Below are 14437 nucleotides of genomic sequence, written 5' to 3'. Positions count from 1 at the left end.
GCCTAAATATAAGAAAGTGTGATATGTTGTCTTAGTCTGTTCAGGTTGTTATAACAGAAATCATAGGTTGGGTGAATTATAAACAAAGGAAATGTATTTCTCACAGTTATTGAAGCTGGGAAGTTTAAGAACAAGGCACACAGATTCAGTTTCTGGTGAGAGCCTGTTTCCTTGTTCATTGAGTCCTCACATGGCAGAAAAGATGCAAGAGCTCTCTGGGGGTCTCTCTTATAAGGGCACTAATCTCATTCACGTGTGCTGCACTCTCATGACTTCATCATTCCCAAATACCCACCTCAAAATACTACTGGGGATTATGTTTCAATATATGCATTTGAGGAGACATAAGCATTCAGTCCATAACATAAGTGAAAATCAACATTTTTCTTATATAAACAAGTACTTCCACATGACTTAGAGTGCACAAATATTAAAAATAAAAAGAACATATATTTGTAAGCTATTGATGAATATATTTCATGTATAGGTAGTAGCAATTTAGCCCAACAGTGGAATGACTTGTATTGGAAATATAAGCTATACTCCATAGGCAATAGAGAGTTCAAATATGCAAATGGGCTAATTTATTTTTTCCAGCAGTATTAAGAATTAAAAAGCAAGGCCATTTTTCAGGAATATTGGGAAAATAAGACATTATTGCAATTACCCAAATGAGGAATGCTGAGGACATATGTAGAATTTGCAACATTTGTAATAGAGGCAGTAAGTAGCTTGGAATTAATGTGACTTATCAGAGATACAATAATATAACCTTGTAGCTGAGAAAATAAGAAGGTTGAAGAGGAGAAATGGCTAAGCAATGATATCAAGTTTTTTTTGTCTTGAACGCCCTGGAAAATGGTGACATGATGAACCAAGTTGATGTCTCGTTGGAAAATTAAGGATATTAAAAAAATGAAAGGACAAACTTATTTAGAGATAGGTTTAACTTTTAACAGGTTGGATTATAGTCTAGCAGGATATTCACACTAATTTTTGGCAGGCAGTTTGAAATAGGAATTTATAGATTCAGAATAAATGCTGGAGCTGAAATAGCAATCATCCATGCAGAGATTTTAAACAAATGTCTAGTAATGGGTTATATAATTAGAGTTGGAAATTATAAAGTGAAAAATAGAGAGAGAAGAGGAAGAGGAAAAAGGAGAAGAAGAAGGAGGAAGAAAAAAGATGGAGGAGGGCGAGGGAGAAGGGGAGAGGAGGGAGGAAGGAAGAAGATGACTGAACTATGAAGGAAAGCTATATGTATAGGATATTTCCCAAATGTTTAATGAAGAAAGGTGTTATTGACATGTTTGTTTGGCTATATAGATAGCAGAGGTATGTGATGACTGACAAAATTATTAACTTTTTCATTTACCAAAAGTATAAAATACAGCATATTTTTGGTAATAACATCCCCAGTCAGATGAATACTGAATACATGATGTACCCAAGGCAAGAAATAAAGAATATTAGGGGAAATGAATATTCACAATTTCTGGTGATTCCTTCCACGGGAAAGGCCCTCTCTTAACATAAAGATCTTATTTTCTTTCCAACCTTCATTTATTCCTCTCTTTGAAAGATGAAGTTCTCAATCTGATTAGTTAATTTGTGACAAGGAATTGGGCATGTGTAGCTTGGTATCATTCCCGATGTGGTATCTGCCCGCCTGCTTGTACCCCCATCCCTGTGCATGCAGAAGTGACTGAGAAATCCTTCCTTAGGGAATAAATGAACAATATTCAACAACAATTAAAAATACACAGGATCCTGGAAAAAGTGAACTTAATTTAGGATATGGTAGAGGGAAATTCATAGGATGATGACAGGAAGAATTCAAAGGACAACAGCTATGCAATTTTCCTACAAAGTCACAAGTCCAGTTTGGAATGAGAGGATGGAGGGTTCCAGAAAAGATGTTTCAAAGGGACAAAAAATATATATATATATATAATAGATTATCTGGTAGATTTGATTGTTGCAAAATCAGTTTGAGAAGTGTTTTACTAAGTTGTTGGATGTTATGTTGGAGGTTTTACAAAACAATTAGATTAGAACAAAAAAGCCCTGCAAATTTTAAAAATAAGAAGATTGCTAATTAATACTTGGGGAAGAAAAGGCTGCAGGAAAACATATATGTTACTAAAATATACTACTTATCATTGAATAATGTTTACATAGTCATAAGAGGTCGCCAATTGAAATATAATTTACCACAGATGTTTGAAATATATTAAAAGAATTTTGGAAAGAAACCCTGAGAGTAAGTGGGGGTAAATATATAAGCAATCATCATCTTTCATAGAAAATCAGTAGATATAAGTAAGAAAGCAAAAAACATGAAGCATGCTATAGAGAAAATAGAGGTAAGTACCAAAAAAAAAAAACAACTGGAGGTGTTGAAAAGTGGGCTCAACAGATCAATCAATGGGTAAAGGTATTACATGCAGAAGATGGCATTTTCTGTTATTTTTAATTCTCAGTTTTCTTTATTGTATTTTATATCATGTTCCTTTATCATTTTGATAAAGAAATTTTTAGACAACACAACCTCTTTAGTTAAAGAGGTTGCATGCAATTGTCAATATCTTGAGTTATTTGAATCAAGTAGAGATAACATAACCATCTATAATAGGTACTAAAAAATAAAATAAAGATAATTGCCTATAAAGAATTTTTTTAAATAGATGTAAATTCTGAGAGTAAGTTAGACTCGTGACAAGTTTGCTCATTTGTTAAGGACAGAAATACTTGATTCAGAGGAGGGTAAATATGGAAAGTACAATGGAGAAAGGAAGTAGTTTCTTGAACAATCATTCTGGGAGCTAGACTTATTTAAAAGAGAATATATGCAATCAACATTTTCGTAGGCAAGGGGATGATCATTAACAAGAAAAGTTGCACCTGAGTGATATTATCTTCGTGAATTAGGCTAAAGGTAAAGGTGGGGAGGAGGAGAGTCGATGAGAAGAGGTGCTATTTAGGGTCAGTGAGGAGAGAAATGATGTTTTGCAATACCTACCGAAGAACAGAAGATAATCTCTGCCACAGGAACAGAACATTTATCTGATGTATTTAATTATATGTGGATTTTAGAAACTGACATCAGTTTAGCTTAAAATACAGCTTTCTTAGCAGCAATATTTTTTCAGTCCCAACCATCATTTACTCATTCAACCCTGTCCCAGGGCCACATCCTCTAGCAGACTATTAGGATAAACCAGTGGTGGTGGGTGCAGGACAGATAATATGGAAGCTCAATAAAACTAGATCACTTCTTTTTTTAAAAAAAATTGCTTACACTTCTATGCTCCCCCACCTGGGTCCTCTGTCCACAGCACAGACCTCAGACATGGCAGCCCAGGGCAATATGAATAGGACACTGTAAACATCAATCCTCTAAAAGGATAGGCCCCAGGTCACTGTTGCTATATTTTATTGATCAAAGCAGCACTGTTTCAGTAACAGAGGATTCGACTCCATCTCTCAGTGGGTGGTGTGGTACACGCACAAAGAGGGCAGGAATTTATGGAGGATCAATTTTTAAGATAAATCAATGTCGGTTGTGTTGAAATTTTTTTTTAGACTAGTTTGAAATTACTCATAATTTTACAAATAAATGACTAAAAAGTGCACTTCTAAGGAACTTTGAGAAAATGTATGAGCAGGAATTGAGAATAGTCTGCAAATGATAACATGGTTCAAACTATGAAAATTTTAATAAAATCATAAAAATGGGACTCACAAAGAGGAATATCTGAATAGGACATTTGAAAGGATAATAAAAAAAAAAAACAGGACTAAAGAGAGAGACTCTTCTTGAACAGTTTCTGAAGTAGAAAGTACTAGAAGTTGAGAAGACAACCCATTGGTGAGGTGGTAAATGTTTAAAAACTGGGAGTCTGGGAAAAACAGAATCTTGATTTGTAGGATTTGCATATTTCTGTGTGTATGTGTTATAGTCCCACCATGATTTATTTCCAACTAGTAACCTGCTTATAAAATTTTGCTGAAATTGAATAATAAACTCTTGAGGACTAATAATAACCAGCACCAGCATACCACTGTAGTAAATCCAATGGTAGGTATTTGGGTTTATCGTATATATTGCTGAGGAATAAGAAGTTATATTATTGTATATAATATGTACATGAATATATTTCATCTTTTCAGTAAGTTTTTTAATCATTAAAAAACAAACTTCTGTACCTTTCATAAATAACTAGGGGAATATTCTAAGAAATTTTGTAAAGAGAGATGTGGACCCTGTAGACCATAATAAAAATAATATCCACTTGCTCAGAGTCGACATAAGTATATTCACTTAACATAGTAAGTTTTAAACAACATTTACAAGAATTCCCATGAATTCAAGTTGTTTTAAATATTTTAAAAATTATATAAAATAATGTGTTAAGTTGTAAAAGAGTTATATAATATATTATGGCACTGCTTTGTGGAAAATTTATTCTTCTGAATAACTAAAAGTTGCAAAACCTCTGGCAAGAATTGACCAATTAACTGAAATTCAAATATACACAATCAACTGTATTTGAGACATATAATATTTAATTGGTGAGAAAAAGCTAAATGCCAGCTCCATGAACAGTTTTCCAGAGCACAGAAAATTACTTGAATTAATCTAGATTCCAACTTCTGGAGCCCTTGCAACAAGAAAAATAAATAAATAAATAACCCCTAATGGTTAAAATATAATTACCATTTATTATCTCATTAAGAGTATTTTTTTTTCCTAAACACCTGTGCTGTACCTGTTTATGTTAAGAAACTGTATTTCCACTCTGAATACAACACAATCCAACCTTGGCAAAACAATACATGTCTCTATGTAACACCTTGCAACTCATTTGGTAAACTTCCTCAAAGTTGAACTTTTTGAACTTCCGTGATACCTCTTTCAGTTGGCAAACTATTTCCTCTATTTTTAATCAAGGTTCTTTGAACTGTATGTGTCCTTGATTTTCAAGGTATCTACAGAAATTCTTCTTATTTTTTTGACTATTACAGAAGTTTATGTAACAAAAAAGTTCAGTAAGAAAATGTACACGACCCAATTTTCATCATAGTAAAAGGTGGAGAGGGGTCACATGGAGGCAGTTGATTTCTCTGGTGAAGATAGCCATTGTTCATACTCCTTCCAAGGCTTCTAACATGCTGATACTATTTCCTTGTATTACCACAATTCCACTATTGTTCTGTTGCCCACTAGTTGCCATCTCCACACATTCATCTATCACAAGATTCAACAAGGGAACAAATTCCCTCAACATTCCTTGGACATGTCTGCCACCATTTAATATTAATGATAACTTCTTATCCATAAATTTATTCAAATCGGGAGGGTGAGCTTTGCTCATGATGTCTACTCGACGAGCTCAAAGATGCCGTCAAAAGGAATTCGAGTTGTCCCTCACGCTCAAGAGGTTTTATATATATATATATATATATATATATATATAAAATATTATATATATATACTAACTAGATATTTTTCTTATACATCATTTTAATAAAAGTGTATGTTAAATATATGAGTTTTTCACCCATAAATATTGACCAAAACCAGATATATAAATCTATATCTATTTGTACAATTTATTTCAGCATATATATATATATACAAAAGTTATATTTTTATAATTTTTCCACTAAAAATTGGAGTATTTAAAACAAAGTGTTTTGGGAAATTAACCTGTGAGGGATTTGCAGAAATTCTTTAAAATATGTATATATCTATGATTATCTACCTATTTGTTTATCTAGTCTATCTACCAATATGAATAGTGTGGTCCCATTTGCAACAAAATTGTTATAAATAAGTACCAACAATTATTTTACTGGCTTGAGTTATTAAAATTAAATAAGACAGAATAATTTAAGTAAAAATCCCAAAATATAGAAAACTCAGAACCTTTTAAATTAAAATATTCCAAAGATGGAGAATAAGTGAATTTATACTCACCTTAACCTGCTACATCTTTCAGATAATGGGTGTGTAACAATAGTAGATTTTTTTCAGCATTCCATACTCACTTGGACCCTAAAGTCATCCTGGAGACTGCTGGGGAGGGAGAGCAAGAGGAAGACAAGGACATAATTTAAAGAACATATTTATTAAGCATTTGAGTAAAAATAACTTCTGCGACAATAAGTATGGAAAAAACCCAGGTGCTTATCACAGCTTATTACTCATGACATGGAAACAAACTGAAACATGTAACACTATAGCATAATAATCTTACCTAAATCTTCTGATCCATTACATAAAAATCAATGAAATAAATATGAAAGTGCATTTATGTTGAAATTGGGCTCTTATGAAAAAAAGTGGTAATAATTCTCAACATTTTCTAAGTTTTTATAGAATCGAACTTTTATTTTGTGCCTGTACTAGACCCTAATATATGTTTTGTTAGACCTGGAGAATTTTTCTTATTATCATGATATTCTAACATGAAATTTCTTCATATAAACACATTTTAAGTCCTCAGAAGATTAGATATGATATTTAATGGCAAATGAAAGACAAACATAGGAATTGTATAATTAAAATCAAACATGCATTTTTGTATTTGCTCTTCCTTAAAAATAATTGTTGTCACAACTAGTTCTAATTATCATGAAAGATTTATAACATTTCTAAAAGAGTGTGATACAAACATTAACTTTCCTAATTGCCCTGTGCCTCTGAGTCTGGACCACAGGATCCACAGAAGGACTGAAAAGAAAGTAATTATAATTTTAGCTAGGGTTATCTCTAGTGAGGGATTAGTGTACTTTATTTTTAAGCATTTATAATTTCCAATTTTTCAAGTTGTTTCATTAGTAGGAATTTTTAGGTTTGTTTAAAAATTATAAATGTATTTAGAAATTAATAGGTTCTGTGAGGAGTTGTATGCCACAAAGACACATTTGCACTATACTGAGGAAGTTTTGATTTAGAAAAGATAAATGCATGTCAAAGGTCTCAAGAGCAGGCAGTAGCAGGGTCAGAACTCCCATTACATTCTATAAAACTCCAAATCTCTGGTCTTCAATAGTGTCCTACACTGCCTATATATAAAGGTGCATCCTAAACTATTGAAGCTTCAAATGGACATTAAACCTTAATTTCACAGAGCAACATGAATGTGCAACCCATTAACAATATAGGACTTTAATAATCTATCAATTTGTAAACAAATAGTTTTACAGTAACTGAGAATCACTAGCCACATCTTTGGGATATATAGATTTTTGGTTGAAAGGCTAATAGATATTCAATAATAACAAAAATAATCACAATGGTAATAACATAACCTACAAACATAAATTGTGTAATCAGTATTCTTCCAATAGCTTTGAATAATTTATCTCAATTATTCCTCACATTAAACCATTACATTTCTATTATTTAGATGAAGAAAGTGAGGTTTACAGAAGTTCTACAACTTGTCCAATATCACAAAACTATATGGTTTTGCAGTGTTAAATTTCAAAACCTACTGTGATCTCAGAACTTACTATTGTAATAAGGACTTATGATTCGAGGTTTGCTGACAGACAAAATTATAACAGGAAAAGCATTTCTGGAGTAACAATTTGGAAAGTTTGCAATTTGTTCAATCCTTTATATCTATCTCTGTATCTATCCTTTTTTATTTATATCTATATCTATTTCTATCTATCAGCTATCTATCATCTATCTATATTGAAGCAGTGATAAAGTGGTACACAGTTTTGTTTCTGTTTTTTAACAGAATGAGATATCTTTTATCATTTTTCACAGTTGATACTGAAAGAATGTTTAACATTAAAAGTAAACAAAGTACTTTTTTTTGCTATGTTGAAAGCTCTTAGAGAAAACAAAGCATGAAAGCAATGAATGCATTCCTTTTAATAAAGTAATTCTTAACTTTTTAAAAACTAAGCATCAAAGTAAGCGTCTATTTCTGGACATAGTTAACATTAATCTGACTTCTAGACAAGCTGTTTGGCAAATTTTACTTTAATTGGCATTAACAATAGAGTATTATTGGAAAGTGTTGGCAAGCTTATATGCAAACAACCTTCAGTATAAAGGAGAGGTTCTGGAAATGTGATGAGAATTTATTATAGTCTTCAGCATTTACTCAAAGAGATATATTGAACAATGAAACAGAAAGAAATAAGACCATCCATCACTTCCTCACATAAGCTCTTATGTCCATTAATACTGTTACATTCTGTCAGCAGTCAATGAGAAGACATCACTGAAAAATTCTCACAAAAGTGTTAAGTTATACATATGTCCAAAAAAAGGCATTTCCTTCATTCTGGTTGAACTTAGTCCAATACCATTTTACTTTTTACTGAGGAAATTCAACTTAAGTATTCATGGTTATTGTTATATAGTTATTTAACTGTATTCTCCCTGTGAGGTAAAGAAATAATTAATGATTTCTTTTTTTTTTTTTTTTTTTACTTAAAAAGTTAGAGACTCTTTGAGTCTTTATTTCCTAGGCTCTGATATAATAATTACATTAGTGTCTGTCCTACCATGTTGAAGAGTAAAGTGGCTGGTACAAGTGACAGCCATGCCATGGTGAGAACATTTCCCACCAGGTGTGTGCATCTATCATGGCACTTATCATTCTTTGTTGTATTTGTTTGGTTGACCAAATGCTGCTTTGTACAACTATACATTATCCTTTTCATTGTGTGGAAAGCCACAAAAAGTAGCTGTAACACACAAATACCTGGACAGTTTTCTACCATATCCTTTAGTCTTAGTTGAGTGAGTCTGAATGCCAAGGTATGGCAGTTGCACAATTTATAAAATTGTTTTGATTGCATGTAACAAGAATCTAAATATCTGCTCTGGGAAGGAAGGGTGGCAGTGTGCAATCCATGTCCTTGATCCCACTTTAATGCAGCTTATTCTGTACTTTAAGGTTTGTTACTTGCACTATCCTTTGTCATATAGCACTATCTGTAGTAAATGGCTCTCTTTGGGTTACAAGCCATGTAATCCTAACTCAAACTAAAATGCAAATTAGATAAATAAATCTTAAATAAGTTTGCAAATGAGAGAAAAACTAACCCATGGGCCTTCTTACTTTCAAGTGTAGGTAGATACAGGATTGTAACTAAGCCTCTTTGCCATCATTGGTCTCTCATGTTAAATCTGCTTCTCTTTGCCTTGGAATCACCTACTGTCCAGTGCTGTCTTGATATATCTGGACAAGGCTAGCACTGGATGTTATGCATATCGTATTTTTATCTAGCACTATCAGAGGAAATGGAATTGTCTTTTTCAGTAGGTTCAGTGGGGAACTTGTGACGATTATGATTTACTAACAATTCCTATAAAGGAGTCATTTGTTCAGAACGTGGACCGAGAAAAACTAGCCTCCTCCAAAGCATATGAAACAGGGTTCAAACTGAAGGTATCTCTGTTATGGGAGTAGTAAGAAGAAATAGTGTGATATATGAGTTTATGGTACTTATTTTCACATTTGTGCTTATTGACATGAGTTATTGAGGTTGAGACATAATTTTAAAGTCATCATTGTTCTCATATTGGAAAGAATATGCTTCAATTGCACCAGTGTCATTTCTGAAACAGCCACCTTCTCTCCTTACCCCTGAAGACCAAGAGCACTAGAATCACTACACATTTCCAACTGGAAAAGTAATCATAGTTTAGATATGATAATTAGTATTTTATACTGTAGAATACATTCATTTTTAACTGAAATTTTGCTTTATCTTTGTTTCTAAATGCTTAATTAAGGTGTATATAAATGCCATTGCTAAAGAAAAAACATATAGTTTAATTACCTGAAGTTTTAGTTACCTAAAGCACAATGAATTACCTTTATGGATCGTATATGAAAAAAAAAAACCTAGGCATATTCTAACTTCCATACAAATGATAATAGGTAAAAATGCTCCTATTTTAAAATTTTGCTCAATAGTCATCTATGACTAGAGACTGAAAGCCAGTGGAACTGACTCAGCATCCATCTTAGGAAAAGGCAGCTACGCTTGTCTGTGTGTCTGTGTTTTTCTAAATTATTTGGCTTAGTTCTTAATTTGTTTCAGCATTGCGGTACATTCTCAGTACTTTCCGTGTATCTTTAATTCCTTAAAGAAACACTGATTTTAGAATTAATGAAATAAATGGAGCCTCAGACCAATGTTTCCTAATATGTTTACTCTATATTTCAAAACATTAAAGTGTATTCAGATCAATGAAAACTATTAGAATGTGATGTTTCTAAAGAAACACTAAGCAACACTGACTGAAAGTAGTTTAAATGAGGTAAAACCAGCTTAAAATTATTTGTAAATTTCATGAATATCCTTCACGGTATAAAGAGAGAAAAAGACATAATGAGGTTAAATGACCATTTGTTTTTCACCTCCTCTGTAATTTTGAGAACTCCAGGTGAATATGTATTCATGTAAGACTGTTTTTGGAGGTATGATCACTTAAACAGTAGATTTCATCTTAAAAATTTTATTACATACAAAAGGGTAACAGGACGTGGCTTTGAGGTTACAGCCAATGGTATTTAACAAGATGTTGTTCTTACTCAGTTTATTAACGTGAGAGGAGAAAGAATTGCATGGGCAGACATTATATTTAAAGATAGGTTATTGCTTCTCTGAAATGATATATATTTTGATTCAAGTCATCGGCAAAAAGAGGAAACATAGTGATACATGTGATGGGTGGTTGTAATGAATAAAACACACTTCTTCTGTAGGAGATTTTGATTGTTGGCCTACCAGGATTGTCAGTGTGTACGAAAAAGATATGTAGGGCTACAGGACAAAAATCTAGACTTCTTTCCTTTGTATTGTTTTAAATAGCAAAGTATTTAATATTTGAAGAAAGAAGGATAACATTTTAAGAGTATAATATACTCTTAAATTTATATATATTGTTATATATTATATTGTTATATTATTTAATATATATATTATATATATATTATATATATTATATATTATATATATTATATATTATATATATATTATATAATATATATATATAAATATATTATATATTAAATATATATAACAATCAGTATAATTTTAAAATAAATACTAATAACACAAATCTTTTACATTAACTGTGTAAATAGATCAATTAAGAGTGAGTTAGCAACTTCTTAGTTACAAATTATATGAAAATGGTTGTTCTGTATCATAAATCAGCCAGGAATTTTATTTGTCCTTATATAGCCATACAACATCTGATAAGTATGCTTTGGGGTCCAGTTAGTCGTTAGTCTACACTTGAATTAAGGAGAGAGATGCTTTAGTTTCTTTCCAACTCTGATCTAAGAGGTAATAATTTTTCTAATCATAGTTACCATTACACATACAAAGATATAATTGAACTTTAGTTGTATTCATTTTCCTACTTCCTTCATCCAGGAATTAAAATCCTGAAATAAAAGATAAAAGACAAGCCTTTGAGTGGTTTTGGAGGAACATAACAGTAAAGTGAGAGATTTCCAAATTTTTAGGCCATTTAAAATTTTCAAATATTTAAGATAATTTTTTATTGTCCCTCCCACTCACATTATAAAGAAAAGGAAATTAAAGTAAGTCTGTATTAAATACAGTACATTTTCCAAAATGTAGTTCTTAAGAAAACAAAAAAGAGAGGGCAGGCAAACCATTAACTGATAAATTACTTACATTCAAATACACATGTCAAATTATCAGAAAAATTAATTTATTCTAACCTCCTGTGACCTCTCTCTCACCCAAGTCCTGCTGTACTTACACTATGCAAGATTATGCTTAGCATTCTATTTTACGCCAAAATGATTTGCTTCCTAATATTAAAATATGCCTTAGTCTTATTCCCCAAACTATTTTAGTCTCTTAAAATAAGGACCATACCTTAAGAGACTTTTATGTTTGTAGGATCTTCATAAAAGTTTTGAACCTATGGTAGGTTCTGTATATTGTTTAGTCAAAACAGCTAATGAGTAACTTGCCTTTTGAAGGTGAAATATTTATTTAATGAAAAGCTAAATGTTTCCTTAAAAATTGGAATACATTCTCCCTCTCTCTCTTTCTGTTTTTCTCTCTTCCCCTTTCTCATTCTCTTTCTCTACACACACAAAGGTATCATATGCATGTTTGATAGAAAAATGCCTAATCCAGAGTGATACAGTCTTATATTGTGTTGTATATAACTGAGGTACTTTTCATAGAGGGAGTATCAAACTTCAATTGGTATAGGTACTGCAGTTTAGGTGCCAGAAGTTTAGACATAAAAAAAAAAAAAATTCCTTTTCAGATACCCTTGAAAGATTGGTACTTTCTTGTCTCAGAGTTCCTTGTTGTTCCAGATTCCTCTCTAATTTTGTTTGTTTGGTTTTGCTTTATCTGTGGTGTTCTCACGTATTAACTACTCCAACATCAAACATACTCTCTTTCCAAAGAACAGAGAATTAACAGAATAATGTGGGTACAATCTTTCTCTTGATACAAATAGCATGTAGTCAATCATTCAGTATATCTGCAATCTTTTATTTTCTTATTCTTTCCAAAGCTGAGGGTGTGGCCCTGTTCCTCCTGGAAAGCACGTAATATTGGCACAAGGATAAACTAACTGGAGGGTTCAACACAATGAAGAGTTCAAAAAAATGTAAACATATATGGTTACATGATTTGTGAAAATGGTGAAAGCAGTACCATGGAAAAAAGGCTGTCCTTTTCAACTGTACACAAGCATGCACACATTTGTGTGCACACACAGACACATAGACACACAAGCTCATAATTCCAGATAAATTGCAGATCTAAATGTTTAAAGTAAAGCAGTAAAGCTTTTAGTAAAAAATATAGAACTTCTTGACCTCAGAGTAGGCAAACATCTCTTAAAAAAGAAGTAAAAATTATTAATCATAAAAGGAACATCATAATTAATTAACTGTATTAAAATTAATAACTTACATGCACTAAAAGACACCACTGAGAGAATATGATTGGAGAAGATATATTGCAGAAGATAGATAAAAAGTGTGACCTTGTACGTATCATATCAGGCAACAGACTCATCCTGTGTGAAGAATGCCTACCAATCAATTAGAAAATGACACATAAATGGACACAAATCTTGAATGGTTACTTAACAAGAAGGTACTTTAGTGACCAATTAGTATTTAAACTTTGTAGAACATCATTAGTCATCAGAAAAATTCAAATTAAACAAACACATGATACAACCAACAAGTCCCAAAACATAATGGGTGAAATGTTTGACAATACGCTTGCAATATTAAAGTGATAGTGATGTTGTGGAATAAACGGAATTTTTATACCTTCATAGCTTGTTGGTTGGGGTTTAAATTGATACAATCACTTTGAAAAACTATTTTGCAGCATCTACTAAATCTACCTGGATACAGTGCAGACGTCACTGAAGTAGATACCCCTAGATGATGGTTGTCCTACTCAAGGTCTTCCCCAGCTTGTCTTCATTGTATCTAGACCAATAATTGTGGTCAGGTCTCAGTATAAACTGATGAGAAGTCTGTTCTCCTGCTCCAGGAGAATATAATTTACTCCCTAAATGAGTTGTTAGACCAAGGATAATATGTCCTGATAAGAGCAATGAAAAATATGTGAGAAGGTATATTAAGTATGCTGACCCAGAGGGAGTAGATTATAAGGCTATATAAGGGAAAGTTAACTGACATGGGGTTGTGGAAACTCCTATAATTCAGGATTTAATAGTCTATCAATGATACATTGATATAGAGCCAGTTTTTGGATGCACTTCTTGAATAGTTCCTTGAAAGTTGCACTCAGTGATGCCCTAATGTTATGAGATAGAGATAACAGAACTCCTTTGCAGAAAGATTTGAAAGATCAGAGAATTGGACATGTTATGTTTACCAGAAAATCCCAGACAACAGACACTTCATTAAGACAGTAAGAAATGGAACCTCCATCACTGGGCAGCTACATGGTGAATTTCCTCTCTACCTCAGGGATTATGATGGGAGATATCTCCATAGAACTAGGCTCATTAAGGTTGAGTGATGTTATGAGTGATTTCTGAAAAGCAGAAATGCAGTGTTGACCCTTAACCATTAGAGGTGAGGTGGGCACAAACATCAGCATGGACAGCAAAACAACCGTGGGAACCATGTGACCTTAATATGATGAAACTCAATACACAAATCTATGGCATTGGTTAATAAATTATAATGTCTTAACCGTGAAAAATGGGTAGGAAGCTAGGCAATGACTTTACAAACAGGAAAGTAAAAGGAGTTAGTGAGAAACAGGTCAGTTGTGACAATGGAAAATTACAAGTCCTTACCTGTTTCTAGGTCTGATCAGATTTTAAGATCCATAGCCCATATAGTGAAAGCAAGACAGAATATCCTTTAAAAAGACCCAGAAATACCACAAA

At 32.3% G+C, this 14437-nt stretch overlaps 1 protein-coding gene across 1 annotated transcript; it reads right to left on the bottom strand.

Annotated features, from left to right (window-relative positions):
• Window positions 1-5150: 5150 nt before the first annotated feature.
• Window positions 5151-5381, bottom strand: LOC116753562 (small nuclear ribonucleoprotein G-like). Its single transcript, XM_032631443.1, has one exon. The coding sequence runs from the start codon at window positions 5379-5381 to the stop codon at window positions 5151-5153; it is 231 nt and encodes a 76-aa protein (XP_032487334.1).
• Window positions 5382-14437: the final 9056 nt, after the last annotated feature.

Source organism: Phocoena sinus, chromosome 4, assembly GCF_008692025.1.
Source record: "Phocoena sinus isolate mPhoSin1 chromosome 4, mPhoSin1.pri, whole genome shotgun sequence".
Lineage (NCBI taxonomy): Eukaryota > Metazoa > Chordata > Mammalia > Artiodactyla > Phocoenidae > Phocoena > Phocoena sinus.
Note: the sequence above shows the minus strand (reverse complement) of the source record. Positions and strands in the feature narration are given on the sequence as shown.

What these genes read in the sequence shown, in the direction of transcription:
- LOC116753562 (XM_032631443.1), bottom strand. Translation starts at nt 5,381, where the DNA reads ATGAGCAAAGCTCACCCTCCCGATTTGAATAAATTTATGGATAAGAAG.